Here is a 15,132-nt window from a genome sequence, read left to right as displayed (position 1 = left end):
CATGCAGTGGATTTACATCAAGATGTTAAAATGCTTTTATTTATCTGTACTGCAAATAGGCTCCTATTAGCAACTCTGGGACATTTACAGAGGGAATCTTTAGCAACAACATTTTTCTCCTCACTTCATTAGTGAGGTTTCTGATGAGCCATTATTTTCTAAAAGGGCTTTTAACCACAGTACAAAAAAAAAAAAAAAAAGGAGCAGGCACTTCAATTCCTCTCTAAAAACCTGAGGGTGTTCTCCTGCCCTACCCCCACCCCGCTTCCTTGTTCTGTAGGAAAAGGCTGGGCTGACTGGATTTTTGGACTCCAGAGTGATCACACCTATAGAAGGGTCCATCCAGGGGAGGCACCACAGCATTGCACTAGACATCAGTTTTTAAGTTGGTTCTTTAATATAACCTTGTTCTTACTCAGTGACAACAAACCAATACTCAAAATAAGTTTACCACCACCTTGGACCTGCGCTTCTAATAGGGCCGTGTCAGGAAGAAAGATAGACAAAGGTGATAAACCAGTGAAGAAAGGAATGATGAATCGTCCCCCAGGCCTCTACACAGATGCCATTATGCAGCAGTACAGACTCTCTGGGAAGCTCCAAGCCCCCAAAATCCGTGGGAAGCAAAGAAATACTTGCCCGTCAGTTCCTCTGGGAAGAGCTTCATGTGTTGGTATTTCTGTCTTGTTTTACTGCATAAAGACATATGGCTGTGAAAAATACATTTCATAATGCTGTAATAGAGACTTTCTACATTTTCATTTAAGCCTCAATTTTATTAACATAAAATAATCAGGGTATCCTTTAAAAGCATAATAAAAAACAAAAGTATGGCTGTAATGACTTGTGGCTGGTGTTCGCTTTGTATCTGAAGTGAGGCCATCACCTAGGGAGTCCATAAACTCATTCTAAGGATCCTGACATTGGTCAAAACATTTTGGGGACTCCTCTCTGGGAATTGCCTTCAGAGCAAGCTTCCAAGCCCCACAAGAAAATCAGCCTCATTACTCTATAGTCACACCCGCATAATACTAACATAAATTTAGTAGAGGGAAACTGAATAATTTAAGGCATCGTAAGATTTAATCTTTTCCTTAAATGTGAACGCCAATTTTCACATTGTAAAATTGTCATTTAAATATAGCAAGAAGCTGTTGACTAAAGTAAAAAATTTTGTCAAATTAAAAGTAAACCATTAAATTACTATGTGTACAGATTTTTTAAGTACACAACTTATTTTAATCGAAGAGTTAAGTGTATTCATTGGAAGATAATGAACAACAGGCATTTAATAACATTTTAATTTTATGTGTTTAAATATTCATAGCTATGTTCATAAACTCACATGCCTGATCTAGTGATTATGCTTATGAAATGCAGTATTTCTTAGATGCCCTAAGTCTCCATTTATTTTCTGAAACTGCATTAATTTGCACCCCAGTACAAATCACTATGTTTTTAGTAAAATATTCCATAATATTAAAAGTACAAAACCACCCCAAAGCAATGAAACAATAGCTACCTGCAGGAGGAAAAGAAGCGAATTAACATTTGTCCAGGCTCTACTCTATGCCAGGCTCTTCATGGACATTTTCTTGCTTAATCCTTAGAATAACCCTAGGAGGTATTATTATCACAGTGCAGTTGGCTCATGTACAACTTGGTAGTTTACCTTTCCAAGGGCTTTTTTAATAATCCCATTATAACACTTCACTGCCTGTCTGAAAGAACACAGTTCTTGTTCTTAAAAACAAAAACAAAACAAAAATTCCTACTAACATCTTTCTAGGGGGATATAAGAATGTCAAGTTCTAGGGAGCAAAGAATCACAGTCTTTCCTGACTGGACTGTACGCCTACTCTTGATGTAAATGAACAACAAAAATCAGAGGGAGAGGAGTAGTTTTTCCCTCTACTTAAAAAATTACAGTATCTTCAGTCTACTTAGCAGAAATTTTAATAAAATTGGATCTAAAGAACCAATAGCAATATACTCTATCAGGCTGCAATTTTACAATACCTCATCATGGCATAATCATGTCAAATAAATAGAATGATGGCCACTCAGAGATCACATTAGATTACAGATGTTAAATTTAAAATGAGAAATCAAGTATCTGGAGTTTGAAGAATTTCTCTGAAGTGTCTTCATCTTCTCTAACACTACAGTTAATTAACAACAACTTGTGTTTTAATAACACCTATATTCCATGATTCTGTAAGTGTTCTAATCAATGGTTGCCAAGTTGTCCTCCCCAAGAACCACTTTGGAGCTTCTGAATTATATCCATATAATGTGCTATGCTGCAACGCCCCCTTTCCAGAGGCCCTCCTTTCTCCTTTAAGGTTATTTTCAGCTTTGTCTTTTCCTCTCTCATCCAGATAGCAGTGTTCAAATGCTCTTTTTTCCTCCAAACTCCTATCTCCAGTCCTTCCTTCTAATCATCCCAATCAATCCTTGACTCTGAATTCCTCCCCCTCCCCCTCCCCCGGAGGTCCCCAGGACCTCCCCAGCACCTGGCCCTGAGTTCCTCCAGGAAAACACTGTGAGCTCAAAACGGTTTGTTCAGCGGGTTGGGTTTTTTCCCCAAGTTTATTGCTCAGTGAAAGCCAAGTTATATCATGAAAGATGTGAACAGAACATAAATTGTCCCAATTCAACAGGTTAATCAAGGTTATTTGATCACTGGGGATTTAGTTAGGGGCTATGGGTGTCACTGCAATAAACCAATAATCACAAAAAATAATTTAAATGGTTTTATTTAAGTCAATTGTAGAGATCCTGGATGTTGCTTTTTGAACACAAACAAGAAATTAACAAAACAAGCATTCATATTTCTAGTTTTAAACACTTTAGTTCTACATGTGGAATGCAGATATTTGAAAGAGATTTTCAACAAGGTCAACACAATGCATGAGGTAATACACACTGAATTAGGCTAGTCTTCACCTCCATCTTCGCGTTTATGATCCTAAATTGTCTGGAGGTGTGTGTGTGGGGGGTGCTTTTTCATTTCACAAATAATTGCTCAACACAGAACGAAATACACCAAAGAAGAAAATAGTCTTTTTATACCTAGGGAAGAAGCAACTACTCTTAAAATGATCACTTCAAGGTAACAGACATCCAAATTGATGTGGTTTTCTTTGAAACCTCATCAGTAAATCATTTCTTGCACAGTAGGTTCGGCATTAACCCTGCATTTAGGATAGGTAGTGTTATGGAGGGCTGGCTGCTGCATACCAACGTCAGTATCAAGTTCTTCTTCAGGAATTAGAGACTGTCCCGGATACCAAGCAGGACAACACTGGCAAAAAAACAAAAAGTGAACTGCAGATAGGTCAAAACAAGCTATATTTACTCTTAGAAAAATATCATAAAACGTTACTGGATATGTTGTTTTAAATGCTAGCATATAATAAAACACAATGGAATCTTCTATTTTTAACACCTCATGCTCAAATGGTCTTTACATAGGTTGTGTTTTAATAAAACACACTAGACAACATACACACTATCAGAGAACAAACAGAAACTTGCCATTTGGTGAAGGCTATTCTTCTAGTTACTATAGGGCTCACATTTCTCTATTCATCAGATCAGTAAACAGGTTGGACTGTCATCACATTAAAAATATACAAAATTGTTTGCTCTATTAGATGATTTTTAAAGAAATGTTTTCTTTAGTTTCAACAGATTTTTGGCAACAAGAATCTTATTCAAAGACGTTTTGCTCCTGTGTTATTATTAGTCCAAGTCCTCTGAACATTCCCCCCTTTAAAGGCTTCCTGCGAACTTAGTGTTTTTCAAGCTGTAAATTTCAATGGTAGAAACCAAACCTCAGAGGGAAAAGCAGTGCCCTTTGGAGTTATCATTCAAACAAACATAAGAGTTCTACCAATTTGTCATTCGTCCAGTTTAGAAGAAATTCCATTCATGTAACTCTTATGAAAATCAACCACAGTTTTACCATATCAAATGACCCAAAGAACACCGCAGGTATCCAGGGGAGATAGTTCACCAGTGCATCTTTAGCTTGATTCCAAAGTCAATCTTAGAGACGTTCTGGGCACTGAAGTTCTCAGAGAGACAAACTGCCTACCCATTGGCTAAAGATTTTCCAAGTTAATGAACCTTTCATTTTCCACACTTTTGGTACCAAGAGATTTAGCCAGGAAAAAGCTCAAATCTCAGGGTTCAAACTACAGCATGGAAAAATAAAGTATACAGCAAGTACCATCTACCTCCTTTGCTCTCTCAAAGTCGTCAATACTCTATTCCAGTCAGGGGGTGGGGTGAAGAGGCTGAACCCTGGAAGCAAACTTCACCCAAAGGGGTAAAAATCTGTTTGGTGGCTATTTCAAAACAAGTTTCCAAACTGTAGAAGGGACTCCAGCCCCTTTGACTTGCAGGAACCACACATAAGAAAAGGACAGAAAATACTACAAGGCAGGCTTATTTTAATTGCCCAGGGGTTTCCAATGCAAAGCACGACAACTTAAATGCATATTCCAAATTCTTGCTCCAAAGCCGTCTTCTTTGTGCACTGAAAAGGAGGAAAGACAACCCCATCAATTGTTCTCTGCAGATAAAGGCACTGTTTTGCAGATTTCCTCCCAGATCTGGACCAGCTTTGCTAATGACCTGCCCACCCACCTGGGGCCCTTCTCTAGGTGGCCCACGGGAGCTGGCCCACATCTTCAGGAGCCCAAATCCTCGCCAGTGGGCAGCCCAAAAGGCTGTCTTTTCGTTTAGCTGTTGGCCTCCACGAAGACGCAACCTGAAAGAATGCGTGCCGCTTATTTTCCTAGAGGAGACGGGGGTCAAAAACTACATTTTTAAAAGCCCACATTTTTTCTTCTCTCACGAAAGACATCTGCTCCATTTTCCCTCAGAGAAAACACGGACTCGAGAGCCCAGAGCGACCAGGGGTTCTTTCACACGCCAGCCTTAAGGCGGTTTAAGCAAAAGCTGAATGAAAGTTTTCGGAATCCTGGCCTTCCCTCCTGCCCCTTTTTTCGTAAGACCACCAGCTGTTAACAGCACACACAAAAGCGCACACAATGCTGTTTTTCACAGGCCCGCGTTTAAATGAGATATGCAGAAAACTGGGCCTGAGCGACGTGTAGGGTTCGAACTCGCAATGGCTAATCCGTGCGGCGAATCCAGGGCACCTGGTTTGTAAAGGTGCCTCAGTGCTCCGCTCACGCGCCCCGCCATTGTCCTGCAAGAGAACAGTGTCCACTCCTTGGGATTTTTCGCGACTCGAAGGTGCAGGGGGATCCCGACTCGGGCACGAAGTTCAAAACTGCATTCCCCACCCCGAGGGGCCGGGGGAGAAACGCTTTCAGTCAGGCCGGGAGGGTGGGGAGGCCTCGGGTAGATTTCAGGCCCAAGCCCCCCCCCCGGAACCGCAGCCCCCAGAAGACTCGCCAACTTCCCACGCCCAGGATGCCCTGGAAGAACTTCTCCGCTTCCGTTTTTTGTGTTTTGGATTTTTTTTTTAACAATTTTGCGCTCGGCCGCCACGACCTACATTCTCCCGCGAGGCACTCCGAGCCGAGGAATAAAAGGGAGTTGAAACCACACAACAGTTCGGCAGCCCGCCGTCAGCGCTTTGCTGCGCTCCGCGGGGGTTCGCATCCGGCCGCCATGTTTCCGACCCGAGAGCCGCCCCCAAACCGGCCCCCCTCCCCGCTCCGTCCGGCCTTCCGCCCCCCTGCCCGGCCCGGCCGAGGCCGCGGCGCCGCCGAGCCGCTTTCAACTCTCCCCCGCCGCCCCCTCGCAGCGAAAGCTGACTCGACGGCTGCTGGTTGTGCGCCTGCGCGCAGCGCGGGCTCGGGGCGCGGGTGGCCGGCGGGCTCCGGGCCTCGGCTTGAAAAGGCCGGAGCGACGGGGCGCGGGGGAGGAGGGCGAGCGGGCCGGGCCTGAGCCCCCGCTCCGGCCCCGGCGCGGCTCTCACACGTGCACGCTAAAAACCCACTTCAAAGTCTTGTTCTTAGCGCGGGGGCGGCCCCCCCAGGCCAGCCCTTGGGCCCTGACGCGGGTCGCAAACCGGGCCCCGAGCCCTGCCGGCCCTTCCAAAACCCTGGCGCGGCGATGAGACCGGGAGGGCCGGGGAGCGGGGACGCTCGCTTAAGAGCCCCGGGCGCCGGGATCGGCCTTCGGGTGTGCGAGTGCCTCCCCTCCCTCCCCCACCCCATCGCCTCCGCCTTCAGAAAATGAATGGAACAGAAAGTTTGCGGCCAGCGCTGCGCTGTGGCCTTCGGAGCTCACCATTGTTTGGGCTCATATTGACCCCAGGTCCGGATTAGGCAGCGGCTGATTCCTACTTTACAGCCCCGCCGGCCTAATGAGGCCGGGAGGCGATGGGGCGCGAAGCGTCCTCGGAGCCCGGGCGACCGTCGGCTTACGGCCGCCAAGGGCCCTGGAGGTGGAGGTCAAAGGGTCAGCGGGCCGAGACCGCAAGAAAACTGACCCTAGGAAATGAGGTCCCCTCCCCCCCGGCCCCAGCTTCGCCCGGGCCTTGCAAGAACTTGGTGTGTGCATAGGGACCCCGGGCGCCCCCACGAGGGGCCTGAGGACCCCGAGCGGGAGCCCTGACTTCCGCGACGCCTCGTCCCGGGGCCGGGGCCGACTAGACTCGGGTCTCGTAGGGGAAGACCGCCCCAAAGAAAACCAGCCTGGCTGCGGAGCTGAGATCCCGCGCTTCAAGGGATGGGCACACGGGTGGGGACTCTTTCAGAAGCTTAAGGGCCAAGGCCCGTAGGCTTTTTTCCTTTGTTTGGGGGGTTTTATAAGGGGAGAAGGAGCCAGGGGCGAAGAGACAGCGGGCGGTGATGGGGGTGGGAGGGGCGAGGAAGTCCTGAACACAACTTTTCTGGGAGGCTTTGTGAGCAGAGGCGGTCCCTGTTAGTTCTTCAACCTCCGCGGTAGTTAGGACCCACAGCCCTGCTTAGCCTGGACCCTGATCTTTAACCTTCCAAACTGGATGAAGCCCAGACTTCTGTCTGCATGAAAATAGACACCTTCGTGGAAATCTTAAACTAAACCATCCATTTTGGAAAAGATAATGGACTTTTAACAAAGGTCTTACCAGGTGCAAGAAGTAAAATAACCTTTCTCTTACTAAGAATCTAGCTGACATTCATGTTTTCCAGCTTATCTATCTTTAGGGTTGCAAAGGTTTTTGTTGTTGTTGGGCGGCGCGGGGGGGGGGAGGGGTGGTGGTGCTTATTCTTTAAGAGACTTACTGAAAATTGAAGAATATGTACTCCCAGAGTCAGATTATACCAAGAAAATCTGTGAAAAGTTTTCTACTAAAATAAAGTTTTCTTTGCAACAAATGACAAGGGCAGAGGGAAATAACGATGCTACATCCATATTAAAGGATATCATGTAGAGGGGCAAAACTTTAACATTATCTTAATATTGGTTATCATCATTGTTAATTCACATCTTCCCCTCTTAGGACACAATGCTCTACTGTAAATTTTCATGGCAGAATAATTTCATGCCTAGTAAAGAAAGATCAAACTCTTAATGTCTCCTAAGGAAATCTCTGTTTAATGTATTTAATGGGGGGTGGGAGAAGCAAGTTTTTGAAATAATCTTGCATTCCACCCATCACTCTACTGTCATTTAAGGTTAGTTGGGGGTGGAGAGAAAATTCATAGAGAAAACAGTAAACTGTGGAAGTTAAATGCACATTTCAGAAGAAAAACATTCAGTTGAACACATGTAAAGCCAATCTTATGAATACACACTTTCTGAAAACTTGCTGAGCATTTAAAATGTTTTCTGGTTTGAAGTGAAGGAGAACTCCTGAAATAGGAATTTGGTCCAGCACCCTCAATGTCAAGGTCAAGACTGGAATGTCTGGGGGTAGGAGCAGTAGACTGACCAGGTTACCTGCTCACACTTGTGAAGGCATCCCAATCTGTTCATGGCATTCAGGCCTTTGCCTTGTCTACTGGTGAAGGAAAGTGCAAAAAAAAAAAAAACACCAAAAAAACCGTTCTCCACAAACAAGAAATAATATCCAAAGCAATCTGCAATTAGAAACTGTCAATAACTAATTGTCTGTTGACAAAGATAAGTAGATAACTTAAAACAGACTGTTTCAACTGTATCCAAGGAATCAAAGTTTCTTTTATTCATCAGAACTTCTCTGAGCATTTCAATTTAAGGTTGATTTATTTGAACATGGAAAAAAAATCAGGCACCAAATACAAAAATGTTATCACATAAATAGATGTGCCAAGGCTTTATTTCTTCAAAAAGAACAATAAACAAAATTCTAGAATTCAAAATGATTATGTATAATACCAAACTGACTGCCACCAAAAATCCTAGAGTACTGCCCCTTCAAGAGAAGGAGATACTTAAGCCTATTCATTACATTTCTAAATTCTTTACAATTCCTTATCTCCACCATTCTATTTGCTGATTTGCAAGTTGGTTATTCATGCAGAGATTGGGCTCTCAATATTAAACAGCACCCTAAATTAGTTAAAAGAAAAACCCTCAATACTCTACCCACTCCACTCCACCCCCCCAAATAGTAATGTTTCTTTTTCATATAACAACTGTAAAAAAACTCTCTGTCCAAATGAGTTGCTTCACTTAAAATTAAATGGATTGTTAATATTTTATCACAAAGCAAACAACCATTTTTAATAGTTATTGATTTTAATGGAAACAATGCTCTTAACATCTTTGCCTACAAACCATGAACTTTTAAAAATACATATTTTGCAAATGTTTTTTCTTTCCATAATATTTCAGAACAGCTGCAGTTATTACACCGCTATAAAAATGTTATGAATAATTGTGATAATTACGAATTGAACTATATACAGCAAAACAAACCAACCTGTGCCTTCCAAAATTGTAAATGGACTATGGTTCTTTTAAGAAGCACTTTAATCATAAGTAAGCACGCCTCAACTGGCCTTACTCGTCATCACTGTTTCAGACATATGCTTACTTTTGAAAATATATAGATAGCTAGATAGATTTGATAGGCAGATTAGATAAGTCATAGATACAAACATATATAGGTATATGGGTGATCTCTCGATAGAAGAGACAGACATGCATCCTGCCGCAATGTTCATTTTTATGTAAGATAACAAAAACTAAGGGACATAAAACTCATTAGGTTACCTTAGGTTTATATATGTAGGCAGGGATGATTAAATCCAGCTTCTCAGTCTTTGAAGTACAAGATTGAGATGTCATGGCCACTAACTGAACTGATCAGTAATATTTGATTTGCATGCCGAAAATCCAGGACAAACACATTTAAACTCGCAGTTAAACAACCATCTGAGCTAGCGATAAAGAAAGGAGGGTCTTCCCAGATGGTAAATGACACTGTAAAGAATCTATACTGCAATAGAAAAATAACTTAACAATTAAAAAAGGGATTTGAGTGAGTTATAAATACCAACAAACAAGATTTCATTTGCTCACGTCTCCTCTTTGTAGAAGGAGGCTGTTACAAAACAAGAGAAAGGAGTCAGTGGTTCAAAAATTGTAAATTGTGTTCTTCTTTCAAAACAATAAATTTTAATGCTAAAGCGGTTATAATCAAAAGCTGTACAGAATTTGTTAGAAAACATTTATCCATAAATATTGTTCAGTTCCCGGCATTTGTAGCAATAATTAAATTACAAACGATAAATATGGCATCAATGGATATGTATTTACAAAAAAGAAAGTTATTACAAAAGGCAATTGTATACTAAACGTCACAATTTGTGTAGAGTAACATCACATCCTCAGCCTGAAAAAATACTGAAAAACAGTTTCAACCCCATTAGACAAAAATACATTCACAAGTGTAATGCTTTGAGGAAAAGTTCAAGACATAACAGGACTTTGGCACGGTTTAAGACTGTGAGAGTTTAAACAATCACCACTAAGGCGAAGATTTTTCCAGCAGTTTTAGCATCACCACCACCAATAAGCCTTCCATAACTTCCTCTCAAGAAACAGGACAAGAGTTAAAATGAACTGAAGGCGTTTAGGGATGGGGTGAGCAGAGAGCAAGAGAAAGGGGAGGAAAAAGCAGTGAGAAGATTTTTGTTTAATCCTTCAAATGCCAAAACGTATTTTCTAATCCTGAGAAAAGGGCATGGCTACTTTTGGATCTTGCCCAAAAACCTTCCTGGACAATTGCAATTAACCAGATGTAGCCCTATATATGGCCTCTTGCCTTAAAACTCCATTTCCATCTGATTGGTCTCAGTTTTCTTTTTAAAATGCATTTGGTCCATTCTATGGTTAAACAGGGTTTGTGTTTATCCTCAGACGTACCATTCGTTAAAATTGGGAGGAAGTCCAGGGTTGTGGCTGGTGCTAGTTTGAACTGCAGAAGGGGTTTTAGTGGTATCTTTACTGTTTGCAGAAGCTATAGCGGGTGGAGTGGAAGATTCATAGCCTGAACTGGCAGCAGGGGAGGAATCTGACCCTTGAGATTCATGAACCTAAAATTAACATGTATATATTATAATGAATATAATTCCAACTGGCATTGTGCAAGCAAAAACAAGAGCACTGTAAGAGCAAGACCGCCCAGTGACCCACTTAAAAGACAAAATGCTGCTGATTTGGGGGTTTTGTTTTTAATTTCCACATTACCGATGTGTAAGAAAACCCCAAGACATTCGTCAACAAACCAGTTTGAGTCCTAAGATTGGCACTGTGGAAAAGGAATAAAGTACTCTAGTTTATTCATGCCCCTTCAGAAATGCTTTCTCCGCAGCTGGAGCGGGATAAGCACGTAGTCTTTGGGGCTATAAAATACTCCGGGCCCAAGTCTCGCCAAGACCGCTCTGGCTTGGGAAAGCAGGTACAGAGAAAGGTGGCACGGGCGCGCTGTGCGCTGCGAGGGCTCCGACAATTGCGTGGGAATCCCCCCGCGCTCCTCGGCCCTATTGTTTTACCGGAAGCCGAAGAAGAACGGAGCCCCCAGCCCCCAGCCCCCCGCCCCCCGGGTTCGGCGCGGGCACTCTCGGGTCTCAACGCGGGTTGAGCGGGGGAGAGGCGTCCACTGCAACCTCCAGTCCCGGCGAGCTCGGTTAGAGCTTCCCAATAAACAACTGATCTTTCCCTCAGCTCCATCCTCGTCCCCACTGTGCTCCCCCCTCCGTCCCCCATCCCGGTCCCCCAAATGGGTTCAAGGTGTCAACGCTGGAGCAAATCGGATTTAACATGGAAGATACAGGGTTGGCAGCGCGGGCGCTTCCGTTCCGCGGCCCGGTGTCGGGCAGAGTGTTTATAAACCGCCGACCGCTAATAAAGAGGTAATTACCTTCATGTGCTTGCGCAGGGAGCTCGGGTGCGTGTAGGACTTGTCGCACACTTTGCAGATATAGGGCTTGTCCGAGGTGTGCACATGCATGTGCTTCTTGCGGTCGCTGCTGTTGGCAAAGCGTCTGTCACAGCCTTCAAATTCACATTTAAAAGGTTTCTCACCTGCAAAAGGCAGAAACGCAAAGGGGGTGGGGGGGAAATAGAGTCAGGGCCAGGAGCGTCCTCCGGCCGAGCAGCGGGAGACTGAGCGCCCGGCGGTCTGCCCAGAGAGGCAGCGCCGACTGGGGGGCGGCCGTGGCATCTCTTTTCCCTGGAGAAAAATGGAGAGCGCTGGTTGAGCCTGCTAGGGTGGGGAGTGGTGGTCGCGGGCGGGGGTGGGGCAGGGCCGGCCCAGAACCTGCCCGTCCCTTTGTTCCCGAGCCGGAGGGCAAGCCCCTGGCTCCTCCAAAGTTTCCCCCGAGTTGCGGTACCCGCCCCCCAACCCGGCCCGGGGCCTCCGAGCGCTGCCGCGTTCCGCTGGTATCTCGGCGTGGCAGCCAAGCCCGGGAGGGACAATGGACCGAGGACGGGACAATCCCTTTTAGTTCCTCCTTTGTACCTTTTAATTTGCCTCTTTCAAAAGCATCGGTTTTGCTAAGCCCAGCATTAAAAAGCTGAGGTCGTCGTACTTAACGTTCGAAAAGGCTAAACTATATAAATCCAGGGGGCTCCGGACAGTTTTACAAGATGCTCTGAACAAGCCACGAAACTGGGGTGCCTTTTCTACGTTAGCGTTCCTCCCGGAGGACTGAATTGAACCTGGAACTCCAAATAAAAATAGTTTGACAAAAGTACCAGTCATTTAATTAGGAGATGTGCCAATCAAGGGTAAAAAAGAGCGGAAGTAACCGAAAGTTAGTTTTCATTAGCATTTCTATGGTTGCCTCCCCCAACTGGGTGCCGAGAGCTAAGTCGCTTGTGAACAATTTCTCTGCACACGTTCGGAGTCCCTCCAGAGTAACCCAGAAAGAGACAAAAAGAGGCGGCGCCAGTGGGCTCCTGGGCGCGAGAAGGTTCCAATTAGTTCCTGAGACCGCAGAGCCGTCTGCCCGGGAAGTTAGAACTGGGCAAAAGCGCCGCGGGGCGGGGAGGGCGAGAGGTGGAGGGACAGTGACAGCGCTACTTCTTCCAATCGCCCCAGCGGGGCACCGCCTCTCTCTACGGCCGCCACCCCTCGCTCCCTCGCGGCTCAGGTCGGCTTCGCGGCGCGCGGCCGCGGCGGATCCCGGGCCCGCCCGCCCTCCTCCTTACCTGTGTGGGTCCTCTTGTGGATCTTGAGGTTCTCGGAGCGGGCGAAGATCTTCCCGCAGCCCGGGAAGGGGCACGGGAAGGGCTTCTCACCCGTGTGCACCCGAATGTGATTGACCAGTTTGTACTTCGCCTTGAAGGACTTGCCCTCGCGGGGGCACTCCTCCCAGTAGCAGACGTGGTTGTTCTGCTCCGGGCCCCCCACATGCTCCATGGTGACATGTGTCACCAGCTCGTGCATGGTGCTGAAGGTCCGGTCGCAGCTCTTCTTGGGCCGGCTCAGCTGTGCCTCGTCGATCCACTTGCAAGACAGCTCCTGCTTGATGGGCTGTCGCATGTAACGGAAGAAGGCGCCGGGCCCGTGGTGGGCCGCCACGTTCACGCCCATGTTCATGTTCATCGGGCTGTAGTTCGGGAACTGCGCGCCGGCCGTGTAGGGGTCTGTGCGCGGGCTGGCCACCGGGCGGTACGGGTCAGCGCGGCCGAATAGCTCTCCGCGCAGCCCCAGGTGGACCTGGTTGTTGTCCACGTGCCCGGTGGGCGACGGGTGCCCAGCGCCCTGGTCGTGCAGCCCGGGGAAGAGCAGGTAGCCGGGGGGCTCAGAGATGCCAGCCGGGGCGTGCAGGCTACTCGCCGAGCCGGCGAAGAGCCCGTGCTGCCCGCCACCCGAGGCCGCCTCGCCGAGCCCGGAGCCGCGCTGGCGGAACAGAAAGTCGCGCGTGGAGTTGAAGGCGGCGGAGGCGGCTCCGCCGTAGCTGGGCACCTGGCCGGCATGGTGATGGTGGTGATGGTGGTGGTGATGATGGCCCAGGGCGTTGGCGTAACCCGAACCCTGCGGCGTGAACGCCGAGCTCTGGCCAGAAGACAGATCGTGAGCCGCCGCGGGGCTCAGCTTGAAGGCGGCGGCGGCGGCGGCGGCGGCGTGGGGCGAGTCCCCGAAGGGAGGCAGCCCTATGCCCGCCGGCTCGCGGTTGGGCATCTCGTGGTGGCGCGGCGCGCCGAAGCTGCCCACTCCCAGCCCCGGGAACTGCGGGCCTCCGTCCAGGAGCATCGTCATGGGTGGTTCTTTTTCTACACCAGCGATCTCGCAGATGTGCTCGAGGGTGCTTAAGAAGGAGAGCTCCACAAAATCGAAGTCGAAGAGGGGTGGCGACGGTTGGACACGGTGGTCGGGAGATCCCTCAGGCTGAAGCAGGGACTGCAACTTTCTGTCGCTGAGTGAGTCTCCTGCAGAGGGACAGGAGGGAGGAGGGGAAGTAGAAGGACCTGGAGGGGGGAGGAGGGGGGAGAAGGAGGGGGGTAGAAGGGAGGAGAAAAGATTCTGGAACTAGATCTGGTTTAACAAACTAACAGACACGCACAAAGAAAAATAAGCAAAATAATAAGTGGAGGGCGGAGTCTGCCAATCCTGTCCCGGGCACCCCACCTCTCCCCGAGAGCGCAGAGCCGCGGGACCAGGGGGCTCGTGCCTCCCGGCTAGGGTGCGCTTAGAAGCGGAGCCGGCTCGCGGCCAGCGGGCAGGAGGCAGTCTCGGTCCTCGCCGCTCGCCGCGCCAGTCCCAGCCTCTTCGCCTCCAGAGTAGTGTCCTTGGACTGATAAAGTCAATCACTCACTCCTCTCACATAAACCGAGCGGGAGGCCGCGCAGCGCGCCAATGGGGAGCCAGCTGGCCCGCGGTCACCTGACCCCCGGCCCCGCAGCCCATTGGCAGGCGCCACGCTGATTGGCAGCGCCGAGCAGGGAACATGGCAGCCGCGGCAGAGCGGCCGCCGCTGATTGGGCCGCGGCTGGGCGCCTGGCAGGTGAGGCGGCCGGGAGCCCGCGAGTGGGCTCCGCGAGGCGGGCGCTGCCGTGGGGGATCTGGAGCCGGGCTCGAGCCGGCGATCGGCGGGGCGGAGCCGGGGCCTCTCCCCAGCTTGCCCCTCGTTCTAAGCGGACGAGCACCCCTCGCGCCCGCTCTGCTCGCTTTGACCAAATGAACTCCTTGCCTCGCCAGGGTCGTTCCCACCGTCGGCTGGGCGCTGGACGTCCAGTCCTGCCTGAGCCCCCCACCCGCCGCCTCAGCACCCCGAGAATGTGTCCCGGGGCGCGGATCCCGGGGCGCAAACAGCAGTTCCACTCTCGCGGCTCATTAGCCGCGTCCTCCCCACGCGCCGCTGTAGGTCCTGTTGACCCAAGAGACCGGACCCAGGCCGGCCAGCTCGCCGTCTGTGAATCGAGCGCTGCCGGCCGGCCGAGGCCCAAACGAGGAGAAATGGTTAGAGCCATCTCCGGTACTTCCGTCTGATCCAACCACTGGCTCTCAATATGTGAGTAGGGGCTATAGTATACTGTCCTCGCCACTGTCCCCGCCACCCTCCCACATGACACACCAGACGCAACACAGCAAACACATGTAACACAGTAAACTCGCACACACCACACTAAACACGCTCTCAACTAAACACAGCAGTAAGCACGCACAACGAACTACACACAAAAAGGGAAACAGACACACAACAAATTAAACACACAACAGTATAC

The 15,132-nt window shown here is 48.5% G+C and overlaps 1 protein-coding gene across 2 annotated transcripts; it reads right to left on the bottom strand.

Annotated features, from left to right (window-relative positions):
- Positions 1-3,157: 3,157 nt before the first annotated feature.
- On the bottom strand, positions 3,158-13,666 carry ZIC3 (Zic family zinc finger 3). 2 transcript variants are annotated; one of them, XM_055393481.2, is made up of 3 exons: positions 12,613-13,666; positions 11,321-11,484; positions 3,158-3,307 (listed from the first exon to the last, which is right to left on the bottom strand). In XM_055393481.2, the coding sequence occupies exons 1-3, from the start codon at positions 13,664-13,666 to the stop codon at positions 3,158-3,160; spliced, it is 1,368 nt and encodes a 455-aa protein (XP_055249456.1). The 2 variants fall into 2 exon arrangements, with proteins under 2 accessions (XP_055249456.1, XP_088689925.1); XM_088833799.1 differs by lacking the exon at positions 3,158-3,307 and adding an exon at positions 10,314-10,493.
- Positions 13,667-15,132: the final 1,466 nt, after the last annotated feature.

This window comes from Moschus berezovskii, chromosome X (genome assembly GCF_049115385.1).
Source record: "Moschus berezovskii isolate FMDL1 chromosome X, NW_MosBer_1.0, whole genome shotgun sequence".
NCBI lineage: Eukaryota > Metazoa > Chordata > Mammalia > Artiodactyla > Moschidae > Moschus > Moschus berezovskii.
The sequence above is the reverse complement of the archived record's forward strand: the minus strand, read 5'-3'. Positions and strand labels throughout refer to the sequence as shown.